The sequence below is a fragment of the Nyctereutes procyonoides genome, unplaced genomic scaffold (assembly GCF_905146905.1).
Source record: "Nyctereutes procyonoides isolate TBG_1078 unplaced genomic scaffold, NYPRO_anot_genome, whole genome shotgun sequence".
NCBI lineage: Eukaryota > Metazoa > Chordata > Mammalia > Carnivora > Canidae > Nyctereutes > Nyctereutes procyonoides.
Genome location: NW_026575006.1, coordinates 92,745 through 115,112, shown reverse-complemented (window position 1 = coordinate 115,112; position 22,368 = coordinate 92,745). Strand labels below are relative to the sequence as shown.

The window sequence follows — 22,368 nt, the reverse complement described above, 5'->3', positions numbered from 1 at the left end:
GGGTAGGACTTTTTTTCTATTGTTGTGCCCCAGATATGTTATGCACATCGCATTCCATGAGATCTTGGTCTAGCTTTTTCTGTATCATCTTTTCAACAAAAAAAATTTTTTTAAAGATTTTATTTATTTATTCATCGGGGGGGGGGCATGGAGCAGAGACACAGGCAGAGGGGGAATCCGGCTCTCCCACAAAGAAGCCTGGGGTGTTTCATAGCCCAGCAGCAGTAGTAACTGCAATCGGGTTGCCCTGAATATAACGATGAGGTTGCCCTTTTGGAGTGTGTGACTTGCTTAATTGGATTGGGCTATAATTGGTGCCATCAAATTCTAGAGACAGAGGCACTGTTGTTTTTCCTTCCTGCCTTTGAGCTGGGAGGGTAATAGCGCACAAATTAATTAATTTGGGTTAGAGGATTTGAACATAGAAGGGCTTTTTATAGAGTAGCAGCATATGTACTTCTTGTAGTTATTTCTTTAGAATTTTCTGAAGAGTAGGACTTAAACTTGCCCGTGGAAATGAATGAAGTTAAGTGGAGCAAAACAAAATCGAATGTTGGTTGGTCTACAGATATGAATTTGGAGTTATCCTTATTGCTAGAGGTTTGCTGAAAAGATTTTTGTTGTATACATGTCTCTAGGATAGTATGGTATTGTCTTAGCTTCCTATGAATGGGGAACATATCTTTAATTAATTTTTTTAACATAAGAAAGTGTGTCCAGAGGGTGAGATAATCCGTGACAATAATTTATGAGAGATCTTCAAGAACCTCTTATTTTGCTGGTAGGACAAACATAGCTTATTTAGAGCTGTGCTTTTGCTACATTTTTTTTCTCACATAAATGTGCCCAAATAATCAGTTCTTTCTCATTTGGATCATTGTACAAATTGTATTAAGTTACTGCTTTCAACATGTTTCTCAACCTAGTGTTTCCCAGCCAAGTTTGATACCTGAACTCATCCGAATAAGTTGTTTTTATTTTCCTTTTCTTAAACAAAGTGAGACTTCATTGTTGGAAGGCTTTTCTATTGCTTTAAACACTTTGCTGTATTGTTTGTCTACTCTGAGGACAGTTTTTTCCTTCCATATTGAAAAGTGCTATGCTAATTAACTGAACATGATAAGCCAGATCAACAGCTGTCCAAGAGTATCCCATAGACCATGTGTGATCAAATCATGTTAAGTGCTTGTTAAAATGCAGATTTGGAGGGCTAGGGATGTCTTACACGTCCTAAAGCTTAAGAATTATTGGCCCAAACACAAGTCAGTACCAATACCAATGAGTTTCTGAGATTTACTGATGCAACTTAATTTCTAGTGTTTTTTTTTCTAAACTATGATATTGATCAACAAATCTGCAGTTGTGTCAACAACCTACTTTGTACATCTGGGTGGTACAATGTGTGTAGAAATATATGTGATCAGCTGTTTGTTTTGTCTGTGGCCATTCACTTTGGGATCCACAGATTCAGTGTATTAGGTATTTGCACTGGATATTTGCTCACTCTCTCTACTCTTACTTTTTCATATTTGCAAATACTGTCTTATTTACCCAAGAAGATCAGGGTAGCTTAGGCCTCAGAAGTCAGTGGTTCTTTAAAAATGTTTTTAAATTATTTTTAAAATTCTAGTATAATTAACATACAGTGTTATATTAGTTTCAGGTCTACAATACAGTGATTCAACAGTTCTGTACATTACTCAGTGCTCATCATGATAAGCATACTCTTTAATCCCCATCACCTGTATCACCCATCTCCCAACTTACCTGCCCTCTGGTATCCATCAGCTCGTTTTCTATTTTTAAGAGTATTTTTTATTTGTCTTTTTGTTTTGTTTGTTCATTTGTTTTGTTTCTTAAATTCCACATATGAGTGAAATCTTATTTGTCTTTCTCTGACGGACTTACTTCATTTAGAATAATACTCTGTAGCTCTATCCGCATGATTGCAAATGGCAAGATTTCGTTCTTTTTTATGGCTGAGTAATATCCCATGACATCTACATCTTCATTATCCACTCATCTATTGATGGACACTTGGGTTACTTCCATATCTTGGCTGATGTAAACAATGCTGCAATAAACTCAGGGGTGCATGTATGTTTTTTAATTAGTGTTCTCATTTTCTTTGGATAGAGAGTCATTTGCTCTTAGTTGACGTGGGTCAAGGATCATATTAAGCTTGGGTGCTTACCCAGCATCCATCACTTTTTAAGGTGATAATTTGGAGATCTGGATATTAGTTAAGGCCCTAACATGGTGGACAGTTTTTATTTCCCTGATAGTTTTTCATTACTTGCTAGCTCTTTGCATTTAGTTCACAGAGGACTTTGTTTTCTTGCTGTGGTGTGACTTGGGGTGAGGAATCGGTCCTGTGTTCTTTTTAGGTAAAGACAGCTTTCTTGTGTTGTAAGCTTGGTATCAGGGAGAGCTCAGAACTTTGATTAATAAGTTGAGATTCCCCAATTGTAATTCATTAGCATTACGCTTTTTTAGTTCCATTCTCTACGGAAAAGTGTATTAATAGGTGTATTATAGGGACACTGGCAATTTCTTTTTTCTTCTTCAATTCCTCTCACCTAGTTTTAATCTACAGTCTTCCAACTTTGGCAGTTCAGTTACCAGGGGAAGTGCACTAGAGAATGGATAAAGGAAAAATGAGACAATGTCATGGGCACCCCCCCCCTTTCAGGGTTCATAGATGAACTGTATAGAAGTTTCTCTTAGGAGTACTCATTAATCAGCAATTTAGTCAAATGTGTGCATCCTATGCTTTATAAGAAATGTCAGTGGGTCCTTTCCCAAGGGAGTGAGATCATCAGATGAAGGTTCATTTGGTTTCAATGTCCTATATCCTTTTGTAAGACCTTGAAGTTGGCAATGCAGGAAAACAGGAACTCCACCCTAGCTCCATGAACTGCAGAACTTTTGCGTTGGTTTATGACCATCTGCCCATTCTTCCTGTTATGACACAGTTTGTGAACTTTTACTGGGAATGGTGAAAAGTAAATTCGCAGTTTTACACAACGAATTGCTGAAGAGGCCTTTTAAAGTATAGAGTGTGCATTGTTTATGGAAGGTGTTTCCTATCGGGTCTGACTCAGTGGCAACTACATTCATTTATTTAATTTGTTTCTAGGTTTGCCTAGTGTTTCCCTTCATCCACCCAGACTCAGCCTACAAAAAGACATACTTACAATTATGGCTAATACAACTCTCCAGATTACTTGCAGGTAAGGATGCATTTTAGATTCAGATTTCCTGGGTTAAGTAACTCATTGGTTATTGAGGGAAAAATAATTTCTGTAAGCAGAATTATCATAGAGTGGTTGTAATTGTAACTAGTGAGGATTCCAATACATGATTTAATAATGAAAAAAATGAGAAAGCTCTTCTCCTAAAAATTTCATTTGATTTGGCTGGAATTTTTCCCCTGCTACTCTCTGCTAATACAGATACACATACACGCACGCACGCACGCACGCATACAGTATAACACGTGGCACATAGTAGATAGTAGATACTCAAAAAGTATTGAATACATAAGTGAAATTGAGGACTTACCCTCTCACCTTTAAGGGATGGGGTTGAAGGAGTTTGGGGCCATATTTATCCTATTCAGAATAGCTCTTGGACATTTGTATAGCCCTTGCCAAGTATTTTATTTTATGATAAAATTATGACTGTAATAGCAATTTAAATTTCAGCCATTAACAGTACTGAGTGCATGTCCTGCACAAGGTAGTGGACTTCATGCTTTGCCTTGATGTTCTGGAAAGCCTCTCTCTTCTCATTTGCTAGCAAGAAGCCATGCTATTGATATTTGCTAACAGGGGAAGCAGGCTTCTTTGAAAGGAAGAAGCATTTAAATCTTGTGTCAGAGCCCCTACCCCAAAATGAAAGGTAGGAGACCTTGGGGCTTAATACAGTGGACCCAGAGGCTTCTCAGGAACCTCTCAGTGTGTCTTGGGCAGAGATGTGGAGACATGAGTGGAGGTGACATTGCCCTCGGAGAAGAGAGCTAGGGGTCCACAGAGAACCTTGGGCAGCTTACTGCCATTGTTTATGCTTGATGAACACCAGTGTTCAACACGACACAGATCTATTTTAGACTGCAGAGTGTGAAGGATGCCCTTGTCCCCTTATCAAGGGTAGGTCAACAATGCCCAGCCCTTGGGAGAAAACATAGTAACAGTGCTATTTCTCTAGCTTTGCTGTTTGAAGACACATTTCTTAGTGGGTTTTCCTCTTACCCATCCTCAATAACAGAGGCCATTGGCCCAAATCCCCAAAGATCCCATATTCCCTTTTAAAGCTCATTCAAAAGAATTTCTTATGTCCTGAAAAAGCCATGAAGTGTGTGAAAGTAACTTCATTAATGTAGCTGCAACTTCATGGAAATTTCGGATTCTTTGAAAGAAGAATCAATGAAGAATCTATGTTCTTTTTAATGTGACTATCTTTCTCAGGGCTTTGCAGGGAAATGCTGCAAAGAAAGTAATCTCTGAATGCAGCCTGGATAAGGTCCTGTGAGGCTCTTAGACAGTTGTGCCCTCTTCCTTCTGAACTTCACTTCTTACTGTCCCGCCTGCTCACTCTTAATGGACTACTCCAGCTTCCTTGCCATTCCCCTGGTACTCCAGATGCTCCTGCCCCAAGGCCTTTACATTTTCTGTTCTCTCTGCCTGGAACACCATTCCTCCCTATATTCATATGGCTTCATCAAGCCCCCTCCTCCCAGAACTCTTTACTCTCTGTATATTCTATATCCCCTCTCTAGTACTTATCACCACCCTACATTTTACTTACACCACATATTTTTACTTACTTAAAAAATTAATTTAGCTTTGTTGAGGTTCCCTTGCCGTTTCATTGCCTGCCTTTCTCTAAGTAGACTAAAGTTCCATAAAGGCATTGACTCTTGTCTGATTTGTCCACTGCTGTATCCCCAGACTTTAACAGCATTTGGCACATAGGACCTGCTTAAAAAATATTTGTTGAGTGAGTGAGTTGATTAATAGAAAATTCAGGAATCCTTATATGTAATGTCTGAAGCTGAGTTTATGGCTTTTTGTCATCTGTCCATCCAGCCTGTCATTGTTGGTAGAAAGCTGCGAATCTGTCTGTTGGGTTTATATAAGTTTGAGAAACAAACCTTCTGTTTTCTTAGAAACAGCCTCATAGTGCGGCATTTCACATGATTACTTCCCTGGAATTAATTTTTCAGGGGACAGAGGGACTTGGACTGGCTCTGGCCCAACCATCAGAGTGGCTCGGAGAAAAGAGTGGAGGTGACTGAGTGCAGTGACAGCTTCTTTTGTAAGATGCTCACGATTCCAAAAGTGATGGGAAATGATACTGGAGCCTACAAGTGCTTCTGTCGGGACACTGACATGTCCTCGGTCATTTATGTCTACGTTCAAGGTAAGTAGTTTCATGGAATTCATTTCCCAAGCTGATTTACCAGTTATAAAACCCAATAGGCGCAGGGAAGAATAGAGTACAGTGGAGTACAACAAAAGGCTGGCTCCAAAGGCTGTTTGCCAACAGGAATACACAAAATTCTTCTCTCTCAAGGCTTCCTCTGAGGACAAGACTCATTGATTTGTTCTGGAACTTGGGCCCGTATTACACCTCTTTTGCCACCAGTTAGTGTGGTTCTGATCTTTGTTTCTCAGGGAAATCTGTGTTCACAATTGGCTGTAGGGATTTATAAAAAAAAAAAAAACCTTCTGATGTTTGAGAAAAAGAACCTGAAGTCCTTGAAAAGGAAGATTCAGGGGTGCGTTATGGAGGGGTTTCTGTGGAGAGATAGGTTATCTATGACGGGGGAGGAGGTTTTCCCAAGAATGCACAGGGAAACAGCTAAAGGCTCTGGAACTTTTTTTGTACATAAGAACTTCTCTTCTCCCACTTATACTTTGTGAAAGACAATCTCATCCTCTTGCACAAATGAAGATATTACCTCAAAGGGCCTTTCGAGGCCAGTGTGTTTCTTTGCCTGTGTGGTCTGAGATCTTGGATAAGAAGCCACATCGTTCTAGAGTTTGCAATTTGGGATTGACATTATGTAGGATAAAACACATGTCCACGTAGAATAAAACACAGTGTTATACGTATTTAGTATTTATAATATGAATTATGTCTTTTTTTGTGTTTTAAAAATCCTATACTACCTTAGTTTTCCTGTGGAAACCCGACCTAACTGATGATAGTTATAAATCTGTCATATAATTTGGGGGAATGTTAGTGTTGTATATATGTAGTACTTTGCTTGGATATATTAAATATTTTTCTTTTCAGTGAAAATGAGCTGTTTAGACATCTTATTTATGCATTTATATATATTTTCGCATCCCAGAGGATTTGAGGCAGGTGAAGATGGCTTAGACTTTTTCTCCAGAAGCATCTCTTATAGACTGGGAGTTCCATTAGCTTTAGGAAACACACTTTGCATATCTCCATTTACATTTCAGTAGTGCAATATGGTCAGTGCAGTGAGAAAATGGAGACTACATCAAGATAACGTATGTCATTCCTGGATTGCACAATATTTGAGAATTATTTTTGCCCAGGATGAGCACAGTCCAAGATAGAATTCTGTGCCCTCCTCCTTCCTCTGCAGAATTTGAAAGAGACAAGGCTCAGATCTTCGAGAATTTCTGGCTCCTTTTGATCTGGCAGTCTTGGGAGATCAGGCTTTCTCAGAAGATTGCAAGGATTTCCTGCTTTTAGCCTGTCTGGAAATACTACAAGATGAACCTCTCCCATAATATCTCGTTATTTCCTTCTCCCCAAGTCAGGAAACCTGGAGACATGTGAAAATTCATTTCATGAGTTACAGTAAATATTTTATTTTGAGAGGATGGGTGGTTGTTTGGGTTTCTTTTGTTTATTTCCTTTTTTTTTTTTTTGGAATGCTGAAATAGAATTGATTTACTGAATAGCTTTAGTCTTACGTAAGGGGTTAACTTAGCTTCCAAAGACTTGTTCTGTAAGCAAGCTTGGTAATATTTCATAGTATGTGGCTGGAAGGTTCCTATTAAGAAGTAGCAATCCCTGGCACTGTTTTATTTGTGCCCTGCCCATCTTTGGGTATACCATTAAATTCTGCTTCCTGTCTAAGCCTAATGTTCTAGGAGGTGAGCTGTCCAAGATTTTGGTCATGAAGTTTAACAATGAGAAAGAAAGCACCAAAGTATTCCCTATGGACGGCCCTTTAAATGTCCCCTCTTGTCCCCTCCGGTCCCTACCTTACTTCCTTAGTCTTCTGACCCCATTCCCTCCAGCAATGGATGGAGCCAGGAAGTGGGTCTTGGCCTCATAAGATAATGGCTATGGCATGTGGTGGGCTGGATTGGCTGCCTTTCTGTGCTTTCCAGCTGGGAAGGAAATCAAACTTCTGCCGTTGCAGGGAATTAGCTGCCTTTCTCCCCTTGGTTTAATTAACTCTTTCTTTACTTGGACCAGTTATCCTGAAGAGCTCTGGAAAAGCTCGATCAGGTGTGTTGGGCATAGCAGTCTGAACCATTATCTCTGTGAGATTTCAAGCACGATTTCACACTACAGAAGAGTGGACTATTTTCCCAGCGGTGTATTCACACACTGTAGAAACGATGTTTGAATGACATTAAAATCTCTTTTTTTTCTTCTCACTTTTTGCCACGGTGGCTTTTTGAATTTTTGTCATTGAAGATATTAACAACTGCTGAATTTTAAACTGAATTCAACAACCACTGAACATTATTTTATAAAGAATCTCATATCTAGTGTTCACAGTCTTAAAATACGCACGTAAATTTTTCCATTGAATAATCGAACCCAAAAGTTGTTAGTTGTCTTCTGCTTATTTTAAAGTTCCTTTGAAATTCATTAGTTTATTTTCATGGCCCTTGGATATTCTTTGCCTACAGAAAGAATATGCTTTTTTTTTTAGCATTAATAAAATTCAATAGGTAAAGTATAGATTTAACTTCAAAACTACTTATAAATTTAAAAAATCACTTTAAAACTTTTATGTACTTGGAAAATGTTTCGTATATAAGAAGAATGTATATGTGTATATGTAAGTGTATATGAGAAATGAAACATGTTCCTTCATTTTGAAAAAATATAATCTAACATCTGCTTAAACATGAAACCTATAAAATGCATTCTACTTGTTGATGATCCTAGTGAAAAGAGTCAGTTTCATTCTAGGAGTTTTCTTTCATATTTTTCATACACACACACACACACACACACACATACACACACACGTGCATATACCCTTTCTGCAGCATATCTTTGGAGCCAGATATCTACCAGCACACCAACCTGTGGATTCCTTTGCCTGGTGTGAAATGTCATTCTCAATCATTGACTTCTCTGGTTAGAGTTTATGGACTTGAAACAAGATCAACTTTTCTAGCAAATGCCATTAACTAATGGAGTTAAATTTTCTTCTAGATTACAGGTCTCCATTTATCGCTTCTGTTAGCGACCAACATGGAGTTGTGTACATCACTGAGAACAAAAATAAAACTGTGGTGATTCCATGTCTTGGGTCCATTTCCAACCTCAATGTGTCACTTTGTGCAGTAAGTTACATCTTCGTCAGTCATCTCTCATGTTTTCCTGATGTTAAGATGGGTAGCTATATATCATGTATTATCAACCATTTGTTTTAAAGATCCTTTCAGAAGAGTCAAAATGATAATAAATAAAACTAATTTATGTTCTTTAGTGATGAATTCCTTAGTGATCATTTCGCATGGTTTTCACTTTTGGAAAGCACTTTATTCAATATTTGATGTTTCTTTTTCTACTCAGAGGTATCCAGAAAAGAGGTTTGTTCCTGATGGAAACAGAATTTCCTGGGACAGTAAGAAAGGCGTTACTATCCCCAGCTACATGATCAGCTATGCTGGCATGGTCTTCTGCGAAGCAAAAATTAATGATGAAAGTTGCCAGTCTATTATGTACATAGTTGTGGTTGTAGGTAAGTGGACAGTTCCTTTCCATATGATTAATATCAGATATTAAAGAATGGCTTCCTCTATTAAGATCCTGGAGATGAAGATATAGGGAGAAGAATAAAGGATATTGAAAAATATATTATTTTAAGATCTGGTGTGGGGCAGTTCATTACATTTGCTCTTCTCTACCAAGTAAACCTACGTGCAATTGAGTTTCTCTCCTTTCTTGCCAAGGCCAAGGATGGAAAGTGTTATTATCGGAGCATATTTGATGGAAAATTCAATGTTCAGAGCATTGCTTGGCATCAGTTCTTTTAATTATACCTTTTTTATGGAAAGCTCAGTAATTTACTAAAGCTGGCTTCATTGGCTATTGACTACTCAAATTTTACTGCTTTTCTCTCCACTGGGCTGTCTTTGAGATTCCTTCAGGTCTGCTTTGTAAGTCTCTTAGGCCATTTTGCTGGGAGTTACCAAGTATCGGTGAGGCCCTTAGGGGAAAAATGATATGGCACATTCTGAAGTTGCATCATTAAAAAAAAAATCTGTGCAAAGTTACACACTTATTTTCTTTTTCTTTCTCTGTGTTTTCAATTTACTTGCTCTAGGGTACAAGATCTATGATGTGATTCTCAGCCCCCCTCACGGAGCTGAGCTGTCTGTTGGAGAGAGGCTTGTCTTAAATTGTACTGTAAGAACTGAACTAAATGTAGGGCTTGACTTCAACTGGGAATACCCTTCTTTGAAGGTAACACTAACAATTGAAAGCCAGACCTCTCAATACTTTGATAATAAGCCCCAACAGAGTTTGTTTGAGAGATAGGGACTTCTCTGGCCAGATAAAATGTAAGGGCCTTAACTCACACACACTCACATCCATGCACACACAGTTTAAAAGAACTGCAGAACATATAGCATCCATGTAAAACTGATGCAATGCCAAGAGACTCTGTCCCACTTTGCTACCATCAGGCTCTGCAGGTTAGTTTTTTCTATGTGATTACATCTTTTCAGGTTGCATTATTTTTCTGTGCTCCAAAGTCTTTGTTCTATTTTCACTTTTAGGGAATTTGTCTTTAAGAGGCGGCATGAGACGTACTTCTCCATGAGCAGTGGTCATATTTGCTTGTGTTTGTGCAGTACCTACCCATCTCATTCCCACTATGTGAGGCCTTAAAAATCTTCATTCAGTTGGTTCCATTTATTTCTCCTGGAACCAATTATATTGGTTGTCTAGATGATGTGAAAAGTTCTGAAGTCCCTATTATTAGCATGAATAGTGTTCTCTGAGGGCCAAGACTTGATCTCGTGGGTATCTAGAAGCTACCAGGTAATGTTATGCTAGACTTTGAAAATTCAGTGAACTCTTTTTCAGCATCAGCATAAAAAAAACTTGTTAACCGGGACCTAAAAACCCAGTCTGGGAGTGAGATGAAGAAATATTTGAGCACCTTGACTATAGATGGTGTAACCGGAGTGACCAAGGGTGATACACCTGTGCAGCTTCCAGTGGGCTGATGACCAAGTGGAACAGCACATTCATCAGGATCCACGGTAAGCTAAGATCTCCTTTGGAATTATGCCGTGCCTTGAGAAGTGGGATAATTTAAATACATTTAGGTCACTAGTGATTCCTATTTTGTTCATTCAGAAGACATTTTTGAGCTCCATTCAGAAGACATTTTGAGGTCACATGGCTAGAGAGGCCATATGACTTATAGGTCAAGAGCATAGCTTGGGTTCAAATCCCAACTTCAATGATGAGATGAGCTAATATAGTTAAGTGTTCACTAAATTTTACGTGTTGTGGTTGTTGATACTGTTATTCGTAGTATAATAAGCAGAATATCATTATCGAAGTTAGTTTTAAATTTTTCGTTTTATTGCAAGGCTGAGAGGCCTATGTGAATAAGCATGGGCTTTGTAATTGGGGAGACCTGGATTTAATTACTATCTGTGGGGCTTTGAACAAATAACCTCGTTTCTTATTTATTCTCTTTTCCTTATAATAATGTCACATAATAACACATAAATGTCTCAGTTTAGGTGATGATTCATATGGCACCCAGTTTAGAGAACTTGGTAATGATTTTGGATTTTATAATATGGGAATTCATAGAAGGATTTGAGCAGAGAGAGACATGCTCTGGTTTATGTTTTTATAGGACTACTATGTATTTTATGAGAAAATAGTTCAGAGAAATAAGGGCAGGAATAGGGACACGAGTTGGGAGGCTAGTTACAGTTATCCAGGTGAGAGATGGTGAGTGGCTTGGACTAACTGGTAGAGGTAGGAGTGGAGAGAAGAGACATGATTCTGGCATATATTTTTGAAGATAAAGCCAGCAGGATCTGCCTTTTGACTCAATGGCTGTAGGGGGTAAGAGAAGAATGGAAGATGATTTGAATTTTTAGTGTGAGCAAGTGAGCGAATGGTCGTTTTATTTACTGAGATAGGGAAGACTGACAGGGAAGTAAGATTTGGAGAAACAGTGTTGGGTGTGTTTATTTGGACATGCCCACTAAACATCCGAGTGGAGATATTTAATATATAAACCGGGAACCCAGAGAAGGCCGGGGAGGAAATACAAATTTAGGAGGAATGTGAATGTTAGTTTACAGCTGAGCCTGGGGGAAGGTGTAGATAAAGACAAGTGGTCTGAGGACTGAGTCCTTGGGACATACGGCAGGTAGATAAAGGGTGCCAGGAGAGCGGAGAAGAAGCAACCAAGATCCCTGGAGGACTTAGAGGAGCTTCACACAAAAGCAAATGCTTGGTTTAGACTTGAGCAGTCAGTAAGCTTGTAGTATGCACCTGGAGAGAGAGGAAACCAAATGCAGAAGCCAGTTGTGTGGGAGAAGCTGGACAGTGACCAAAGAAAGGAAGTGTGGGGAAATCCCACACTGAACTGTGGCAGCGCAGACTCTCCAGATCTTTGACTCTTCACTTGAAATAAAAAACTAAACCAAATGATCATTTATAATAAGTTGACATTTAAAATAATGATTATTTTAATTTTCTTTCAGAAAAACCCTTTGTTGCTTTTGGTAGTGGCATGGAATCTTCGGTGGAAGCCACTGTGGGAGATCGTGTCAGAATCCCTGTGAAGTACCTTGGTTACCCTCCCCCTGAAATAAAATGGTATGTATTGCAAATGAATGCAATGCATTGTTCCACCTGAAAGCAAACCCTTAAATGATACTAATTCCTGAGATTTTTTTTTCCCCATAGGTATAAAAATGGAAGACCCATTGAGTCCAATCACACAATAAAAGTGGGGCATGTCCTGACGATTATGGAAGTGAGTGAAAAAGACACAGGAAATTATACTGTCATCCTTACCAACCCCATTTCAAAGGAGAAACAGAGCCACGTGATATCTCTGGTTGTGAATGGTGAGTTCATTCAGTTTTCCTTCTCTGCCCAAAATTGATTATAAAGACTAAGACTGTATCTTCTTAAACAGCCAGGCCACCATTCCTTTGTCACCTGTTGCTTCACTGACATCATGAATGGGCTCCTATTTATAAATATGATCGAGAGCAGTAGAGTCAAACTGAGGTGTAGGACACTGCACTCTAGACATGTTAGCCTAAGAGGCTGTGTATGTGAATTGTTTGGTGTCAAGTGCAGTATTGATGTAGATGATACACTCGACGGCAATATGCTATGAAATAAGAATGCCTACAGGGACAGTTGTCGTACTACCTTTGCTCTTGTCTCATGGAATTAGGCACCTGGCATGCAAACTTGTAAGTCTTTTTGAATTTTGTGGGAAGCTGCTTGTTTGTTGCACAGGCAGGTTCCAACTCAGAAGGCCTTTGCAGGTTGATACTGTTGGCTTGTTGGTAGTTTAACAATTAAAAAAAACCCAAAAAAACAAAAACAAAAAACAAGAGACTAGGACCTATCTGACTCTGAGGCTATAAAGGGGAGATACTAAGGTTTTGATTGAAGGATGATTTGAACGTCGTTTTTCCAGACGGAAAGCGTTCTGGGTGGGGAACATGGTCAAGTAAGTGTAGGAGATACTGAGTCAATGTACAATAGGTGTCTGTATAACAGGACTTATCAGGACCTTTACACAATATCCATGTATATTGCCATTCTCCAGGGGAAGAGACAAAGTACTGAGGCTTTAACAAAGTTATTTGACCAGAGCGTCCCCCCTCCCACCCTGGAAATCCATTAATCTCTTGCCCCAAATATAGTTTAGGAAATGCTTTTCTGTTGGAATTCTTTGTTCTCCCTACTGGCATGGCATAATAAAACTTCAGGATCTTCATTTGTAAATTAAGGTACTTCCCCATATATCCTGCCACCACTCTGTATGTCCACTGAGCTCGGCTTCATTTCTTTGCTGGGATCTCAGCTTCAGGAGTATTTTAAAGAAAACAGGTTCCAGCAATGTCACTTAGAAGCCACTCAGGAGTAGGGGGCTGGGGAATGGCGAGAAGCTAATAAGTAGGGGGCGGGGGAAAGAAAATGAACACAAAATAAAGATGTAAAAATGGACAGTGTATAACCCCATCTCAAGAACTCACAAAGTCATTAAACAACTGATTCACCCTAGCATTTATCCCGCTATATAAAATTAACATAGAAAAGTGAAAATTTGAGAGTATAATCTGAGTCCTTAAGTTGCTAGTGATGGGAGAAGAGTTTTGCCTCAGTGACTTTGGAGCCAAAAAAAGGAAAGAGAAGAGAAAGAGGAAGGGGGAGAGGGGAGAAATGGAAGGGAGGGAGAAAGGAAGGAGGGAAGGAAGTGGAGGAAGGAGAGGGAGGAGGAGGAGAGGTAGGTGGGTGACCTTGGGCAAGTCATTTAACTTTTCTGTTTCATTTTTCTCACATATGATTAAATGGATTAACCCACGCAGAGCCCTTAGACAACGGCTAGCACGTAATGAATGTACAATCAGGATGATTTTCTTTCTTTCTGATCTTTTGAGATTGGGAGCACAGGGAGAGTTACCCCCTATCGTGCGGACTGAGAAGAACCGAGGCAGAGGGTGGCCAGACTTGCACAAAGTCCTCCACTTGTGAGGATGATGGGTGTCACCGGCAGTCGTAGCACCTGTTTCCAAGTCTAGCTGTTCTTTGAAAAAGAAAAGGAGGGCAAAATCCTAGGCTTGGGTTGATGAAAACTCCCGCTTTCTGTTCCCCAAAGAGGATCTCCAATTAAAAAGTGGCTTTTCCCATCTCCAGTCCCGCCCCAGATCGGTGAGAAATCCCTGATCTCTCCGGTGGATTCCTACCAGTACGGCACCACGCAGTCGCTGACATGCACGGTCTACGCCGTCCCCCCTCCGCACCACATCCGCTGGTACTGGCAGCTGGAGGAGTGCGCCTACAAGCCCGCGTGAGTAGGCCTACGTCCTCTAGTTGCCTGCTCTTTTGCATTTCTCACGGCCACACTGTGGTAGGACTCCATGCCCCCCACCCCAAGAAGGCCATTCCTAAGAAAGTTATGCCCCAAGTGGTCCTTTCCGATCCTACCATCTTTCTCCATGTCATAACGTTTTAGGAGATGCCTTTCCATGGGATGTCCCACCTTGAGATTAGCTAGCTCTCTCTTCCTAAATTAGCCCTGGTGCACACACTTCTCGAAACGCAGGCTCTTTGCCCACCTTGCCAATAGCCAATCTTTGGGGTTTCTCCTTATTCCAGTCAACCGGTGAATACCACTGTCTCCTTCTTATCTGAGAGAAGGTCCATCTCAGAGGAAGAGCTGATGGATGTGAGGGAGCCACAGGCCAAGATGCAGCCTTTGGATTCTTAGGCCCAGCTTATCAGGTTCTAACACAAGTCCAGACATCCTTAGGAAGACAGAACAACAGGCCACCCACTACCACCCCGCGCAGTTCACTTCCTGTTGTTGTTTTTGAGATGGCCACTACTAGTTTCTTCCTCAGATGCTGACCATTTCCTCCACAAAGGCCACAGTCCCAGGGAGATTACTTTAAGAAGCCCAATTGACTTCTTAGTTTCCTTGTCTTCCTTTGAACTAAATTAACTTGAATTGTCTTGTCGGTTCAATTTATGAATGGAGGTTTGTTCCCAGAATAGCTGTTTCCCTCCTGTATCCTGAATGAATCTACCTAGAACCTTTTCCTTCTTTGCCGAGGCCTATTTTTAATTGGCACCAAATCGTGTAACGTGGTAGGGTGCGTTGAAAGTTATTTCTAAGAACATAATACCCGAGGTCTCACTCCTTTCCTTGCCATGGACTTGAACTAAAGAAAAATTCGGGCATCATGAGAGCTCTTATTTCTTCCTTATAGCCAAGCTGTCTTAATGACAAACCCATACACTTGTAAAGAATGGAGAAACGTGGATGACTTCCAGGGGGGAAATAAAATTGAAGTCAACAAGAATCAGTTTGCCCTAATTGAAGGAAAGAACAAAGTGAGTTCGAAGTTCCTTAATTTGAAAATCTGTCTCTCTCTCTCTCTTTTATGGGAGGATGGAAGGATGGCGTGGAAGCACGGGGCAGTCGTATGCGAGGGGTATTAGAGATTGATGGTCACGTTAATTGTACTATAAAATACTAACATATGAAGTTAGTTTGAAAACACCCCTGGCTTTGAGAAGTGCCGTCGACTTATTAATATCTTATCAGAGAAAGATAAAACGTGTATGCTGTTAAATCTCTGCATCCGTTGTAAGGGGATTCTGATTTTACAAGTATGGAAACGAGTACAGTGCTGAGTTGAAACACTTTATTTGCTTTCCGGTTTCCAATGCCTGTTTTGTGTATTGCATGAACCACACCAGAGTAATTCTAATTGCATGGATTTGAGAGAGGTCAGTGCAGTAGTGTGAATGGAACAGACAGGTCTTACGGGTTGAATTTTAGTCTGAAAGCATGAGCATAAACACAGCCTCCATCGTTTACAGCCCGGGATTTGTTTTTTCCCACAGACTGTAAGTACCCTTGTTATCCAAGCAGCCAATGTGTCAGCTTTGTACAAATGCGAAGCCGTCAATAAAGTTGGGAGAGGAGAGAGGGTCATCTCCTTCCACGTGATCAGTGAGTATTGCTGTCCTTGGGGGGGGGGCGGGGTTTAGATCTCTTGCCAAGGGGGCACTAGGCTGTCTGATGCTCTGTGGCCCTTGCCATTCCGGAGTGGCATGGTGTTTCGGAAGAGGACTTGGGCTGATTGGGGATGCTTTGGTTCATAAATGAAGACTCCTCAGCCAGCTGTTGGGTACGTGGGAAGTCGGTACAACTGAGTCTCCCATTCCCTCAGGGGAGAGGATGGTTTCACATATTTTTTTAGCCACAAATCCTGCATCACGGTTATGGCTCCACCATCCGAGTCTAGCACAGCACTTGGCCTCTTGGGGTTCCATCAGTATTGGTGGGCTTGCTGCTGAGCTGTTGACAGTGTTGGGTTTTCCGGAGGCAATTGCAATGACACAGAGGCAGTTTCTGCCCAGTGCTGCTGATTCTGATTGTGCATCTTAATTTTATGGTTAAGGATTAGCCGACCGGACTAGGTGGTCAAGAGTTCAGTGCGGGCTAATTTGTTGTCATAAATAGAGCTTCAGTGTCATTGAGTGTGATGTGTCAATGAGGAACTAATTTTTAAAGTTCCATGGTATAATTATCTGCTTTCAATATGTTTTGGATTTTTTTTAATCTCTAAAGCTGTGTTTTGAGCCCAAAGTGGAGACTTGATACGTATCTGAGGAATGCATCTTGGTAAAATAATACATTTTGGAGCCCGAACTGTCTAGTTTGGTAGTCTCCTTATATTCCTTTGCTGGGATTGCTAGGGCTTCACTTCTCTTGGTGCTTTATAGCAGTCTGAAGGCAAGAGGAAGACAATAGTGTGCTGCCCAAATTAAATCACCATTTTCTAACCATAGGTTTTATATTTCAGGGGGCCCTGAAATCACTTTGCAACCGGACACCCAGCCAACCGAGCAGGAGAGCGTGTCTTTGTGGTGCACTGCAGACAGAACTACGTTTGAGAACCTCACGTGGTACAAGTCTGGCCCACAGGCTCTGGCAGTCCATGCGGGAGAGGTGCCCACACCTGTTTGCAAGAACTTGGATGCTCTTTGGAGAATGAATGCCACCACGTTCTCTAATGGCACAAGTGACATTTTGATCCTGGAGCTCCAGAACGTGTCCTTGCAGGACCAAGGAGACTATGTGTGCTTCGCTCAGGACAGGAAGACCAAGAAAAGACATTGTGTGGTCAGACAGCTCACAGTTTTAGGTAAGGAGGCAATTTTGGTCATCAAAGACAGTTGGAAAGCCTTCAATGTGGTACTTTTAGGGACTGTAAGATCACTGTCCTATAGGAGCATAGGAAGTAGACTGGTGCACACTTGCCTTATTCACTGAATGTTCTGGAGGCAGAAAGAGGCCAATAGTGGTGAAGTGATGTATTAAAAAGAGAAAATAACATGTTTCTTTCCAGCTCTAATGATAGGACTTCACTAGTATCTACAAGAGATTAGCTTAAACTGGGGGAAATTCCTGCTTTATCCTTGGCATTTGTTTATTTTAGTAGACACGTATTCAGGGAATGCCTACTATGAGCTAAGAAGGTTCCAGAAGTTCACAGTGGTGAGTAGGTAGACAAGATGAAAACACAGGCAACCACGGGGCAGCCATGGCACATTGTGGTCTCTGTGTCCATGAGGACAGGATTTGTTTTCTCTTACTCCTTGCTGTAGCACCCATCACGGAACATAGTGGCACATAGTAGGTACTCAGGAAGGCATCTGCTGCATGAAGAGTTATTTAGGACCTGGGAGAGCCCGTGGGAGGGGTGCTGCACTCACTGCCTGCACCTCTGGGTCATCCCATGTAGTCCAGCATAGGGATCAATGGGATGATAATTTTAATGAGCTGATAGCTTTGTAAAATGCCCCAGGGAGCCACTCTCCACACCTCATCTAAACCCACAGGAGCTGTGCAGCCATGCCTCTGTCCCTGGGGAAATGAGACAGATCTGGAAAGTTCTCTTTGTGTCCACTCTCTCCATTTTCTCCCCTCATGAGTGTCCCTTCCCAGTTTCTGGGATGCATGTGTTCTCTGATTTTACTCTTAAGAAGGGCAACAAACTGCCCAGGTGAATGAATCTATACCAAAGTTTTAGAGGAATAATATCTTCTTCAGAGGCCTTGGCAAGTTTAAGAGGTATCTTCAGACAGACCCTAGGATAGTATTTGCTGGTGTTAAGACTTAGGTGTCAAAAGAAGGAATATTTTAGGGTGAAGTCATTGCCAGGGCCCTTCATATCATATCACATACATGGCCATGTGTTTTCTGTTCACCTTGGTGACTGTCTGGTTTCAAATTAGTGGAAGAATTCAGAGAGAGATGTGAAGGAGGCCATGCCCAGGAAATTTGTGCTCACAATGAGCTGCTTTGCTTTTCTAAGGGCTCCTAAGTTGTTTTCCTAAAATTATTCTTAGAAACAGACCAGAGCCCAGGATATTTGTTAAGCCCTAATGTAGTTCACCAATGAGGTAATCTCGTTTTGCTAAATATTGAAGTGGATTCTTTCAGCAAGATTCCATTTGATTGCTGTGGACAAAATATTTCTATATTTTGAAAGTTTTGCTATACATTGAAAGAAATACTCGTGGGCTTAATTTTCTTGAGATCTTTGACTTTCTTTAGGGATTTTTGTGTTGCTCTTTTGTGTTTTAGTGGGAATGGCACTGGACTAGGCTTTCAGTCTCACCAGTTTCTATTATTAGGTCAAATGCTTACTTAGTTATAAGGACTTGGATGACTCGTTTACCCCGCCCCATGAACTGCAGTTCTTTCCTCTGTGAAATAAGGTTGATATTCTTGTCCATTCCAGGGTTGAAAGTGAGCAACAGAGATAGTATAACTGAGTTTTGTTTAAAAAAAAGCCAAATAAATATAAGGTATTCTTTGTTGAATTACATTGAAGTTTCGCACTTTCCAAGAGAAACATGGCAAACTTCAAGGGTGTCACTAGCTGGAACTTTCGTGGGAGGGAAGGTTTCCCCTTGGGGGAAGCCGTGTCTAATTAGAGGGAAAAAAACCCATAAAGGTGACAACCTTCATTTTGTGATGTGACAATCAGCTAGAGTCACTAATAGGAATGTTCATAGAGGAGCAGTGACTTATCTCAACTGTCCTGACCTGTTTCATTTGACTTTACCTGGTGACCAATGGTACTGTCATCAACCTCTGTGTATTTGCAGCTTAGGAAATCAGTGGCTTACTGTTTACTAAGTTTAAACTATTTATCAGTTAACTGATGCTAAAACCATTTCAAAAGTTATAACTGAATGTTGTGTGATTTTGTGTGTGTCTGCATAGAGCGCGTGGCGCCCATGATCACCGGAAACCTGGAGAATCAGACTACAAGTATTGGTGAAACCATTGAAGTTTCGTGCACCACGTCTGGGAATCCCCCTCCACAGATTGTCTGGTTTAAAGATAACGAGACACTTGTGGAAGACTCAGGTGAATAGAATATGTCTATCTCTCATTGGTTGCAGAACTCTCCCGGAGATATGATCTAAATCCTACGTTATTTCTTCATTTGTTCTAGGTAGAAAAAAAAAAACAATATTAGTGCCCATGGTCTGGCTCATTTCATAGATTCAGAATTAAAGTATTCAGAACCTTGTTGAATTCTCATGGAAATGGGGGGGCGGTGAGGAGTCAGCAACGTATCCTGTATCACTAGTATCTTTGGAATTAGATACTAGTCCAAGGAAAGGACACCATTTATGTTTTTAAATTTTGTCCTGAAAAACGCCACCAGGTTACATTACAAATAAAAACAATTGTTTTTCTTTTCTCTTAGGCATTATACTGAAAGATGGGAACCGGAACCTCACCATCCGTAGGGTGAGGAAGGAGGATGAAGGCCTCTACACCTGCCAGGCATGCAGTGTTCTTGGGTGTGCAAAAGTGGAGGCATTTTTCATAGTAGAAGGTCAGTGGAAATGCATGGACACATCAAGTGGTTTTAAAAAGTTAGCTTGTTTATATACTCAGACACTTTGGGTGGGAGGATTATAGGTGATTTTTGATATTCCTTGTACTTTGTAAATTTTCTAATCTAAGTATGTATTATTTTAACCAGAAAACATAACCAATGGTATTTTCATTCTGCTTGCATCATATTTCCTATCCTTGCTATTCTCGCTTAGCCGGGCAGCTGGGATATTGTCCTTTCCCTTATTTTTTTCTCCATTTGAATGGCTCGATTAACTTGTGGAAGTGTTACCTCTATATATACTTGGAAAAACATTAGGATTAGTGCTTAATCATCAAAACTCAATGGTATCCAGATAATCACAAGGTGCACCGTTTTCATTTGGACTACAGACAATTAAAAATTTATTTGTGGACAATAAACCGTTACGTCCCTGAAAAGGAAGTTTTAGGGTGTCTAAATGTGAAAGGAAACTCCTATGTGTATGCAGGAGTGATGTGAAATCTGGCATTTTCCCAAATGGGAAAGGTAATTTGTGACGGAATATGTCTCTTTGGGAGTGTACTCCTATTTTAAAAAAATAATCCATGGAGGTGGGGAATGAAACTGGTAATAACCTGAGTGAAGGAATAGTAAGCAAGGGAAAGAAAGAAGGATGGTGACAGAAGGAGTAACTGATGAATTTTTATGAACTCTTCCTAACGTGTCTCTAAAAGTCTAGATTTTAGTTGCCTTCATCTGTCAAATTGGGTTACATCTCGATGACTTGTTTTCCAATTTGTAGGCTTATTACCATTTCGTGAATTGCACTTGCAAAAAAAGATTTCAAGTGTGTGAAATTAACAGCAATTTCAAGTGACATGGTGCTTTTGTCACTTCCAGAGTGCTTCCTGTTTAGGGCCAGTCCTAACGGGGACTTCCAGGGGTCTCCCGTGCTCTGCCTCGTTTCCACTGGCTGTTTGCAGTTACCCATGACTAAAGTGGCAACATTGGCACAGAGTTTATATTTACTTACTTTTTTCCCAAAAAGAATACTAAGAAATTTACTTGTTCTGGTAGGTTCCCAAATATTAGTATGGGGATATTATTAACACACTAACTCATACAGACAATTTAATCTTTGAACTTTATACTATGCATAATGGACTTTTAAATCTCTGTCTATAAAAAGAAAATGATTTCAGTAGGACCACTAGAGAAACAGAATCGACTTCCAAGCCATAGTTGGTACTTGTATCTCCACTGTTAACCCTTACGTGGCTAACTAGTTAATTCCTTGTCCTTCAGCCTTTTTGAAGCTGCCTTGGGCCACTTGAACAGCTTATTTGATTCACACCGCACTCAGCCAGTGGGAAGCCTTAGGTGATAATTGCTTCCTTATCACCTCTTTGCTAATCACTCCTAGTTGAAAGCCTCCTCCGGCATTTAATTTCTCCCACTCAGAGCTGTCCTCTGGAGCCCTGAGCATCTGCAGCTTTCCTTGCCGACCTCTACTTTACCTTTCATGGATGGTTTAAATGCAGTTTATCTCCAGGCCATTCGGGATGCCCTCATCTCGGCTTTCTCTTCTTTTCCTTACTCAGGTTCCTGCCACACAAGGGCGGGGTAGTGTAATGGGTAACTGCTGCTGGACGGACTTTGACTCTTGACCATTCCCCCAACATGCTGTGTGCCCTTAATGAGGGAGCTTAACCTCTCTGAGCTTGTTTCTCCATCTAAAAACTGAGAATTGTTGAGAAGATTATGTGGGATGAGGTATTTAAAGTAATGAGCACCTAGGAACTCCCACTGGCTGAGTGAGGTGTGAATCAAATAAGCTGTTCAAGTGGCCCAAGGCAGCTTCATGGTAACCAATCACTCTCTGGCCACTTGTTTTCTTCTATAATCCTTTCTCTTTTATTATTATTATTATTATTATTATTATTTTATTTTTAATAAATTTATTTTTTATTGGTGTTCAATTTACCAACATACAGAATAAAACCCAGTGCTCATCCCGTCAAGTGCCCCCCTCCCGTGCCCGTCACCCATTCACCCCCACCCCCCCGCCCTCCTCCCCTTCCACCACCCCTAGTTCGTTTCCCAGAGTTAGGAGTCTTTATGTTCTGTGTCCCTTTCTGATATTTCCCACACATTTCTTCTCCCTTCCCTTATATTCCCTTTCACTATTATTTATATTCCCCAAATGAATGAGAACATATAATGCTTGTCCTCCGATTGACTTACTTCACTCAAACTCTATACAGATGAAAACAGACTGTGCAAAACCTGACATTTATTTTCCCTAGAAAGAGGCCACTCACTATAAATTATTCAAGAACTTCCTGTGAATTAAAAAAATGCTGCTTTTTTTCCCCTATAGAATGTGATCTGTTTTCTTTCCTTCCAAGACTGCTCTTCCTCCAAATACCTCGTGTTTTTCTTGTAAGACATCAACATTCCTATCCTTGATATCCTTAATTTC

General features: G+C 40.5%; 1 protein-coding gene across 1 annotated transcript in view; it reads left to right on the top strand.

Moving 5' to 3' along the window:
* KDR (kinase insert domain receptor) overlaps nucleotides 1-22,368 on the top strand; it is a 45,192-nt gene that overhangs the window by 2,675 nt on the left and 20,149 nt on the right. The window contains 17 exon segments of the mRNA XM_055334996.1: nucleotides 2,866-2,998; nucleotides 3,105-3,233; nucleotides 5,228-5,424; nucleotides 8,449-8,579; nucleotides 8,812-8,980; nucleotides 9,566-9,705; nucleotides 10,333-10,341; nucleotides 10,344-10,425; nucleotides 10,428-10,511; nucleotides 11,985-12,099; nucleotides 12,190-12,353; nucleotides 14,164-14,317; nucleotides 15,240-15,363; nucleotides 15,880-15,988; nucleotides 16,845-17,186; nucleotides 19,277-19,423; nucleotides 19,770-19,901. Of these exon segments, the coding sequence (XP_055190971.1) occupies nucleotides 2,866-2,998; nucleotides 3,105-3,233; nucleotides 5,228-5,424; nucleotides 8,449-8,579; nucleotides 8,812-8,980; nucleotides 9,566-9,705; nucleotides 10,333-10,341; nucleotides 10,344-10,425; nucleotides 10,428-10,511; nucleotides 11,985-12,099; nucleotides 12,190-12,353; nucleotides 14,164-14,317; nucleotides 15,240-15,363; nucleotides 15,880-15,988; nucleotides 16,845-17,186; nucleotides 19,277-19,423; nucleotides 19,770-19,901 (2,361 nt within the window).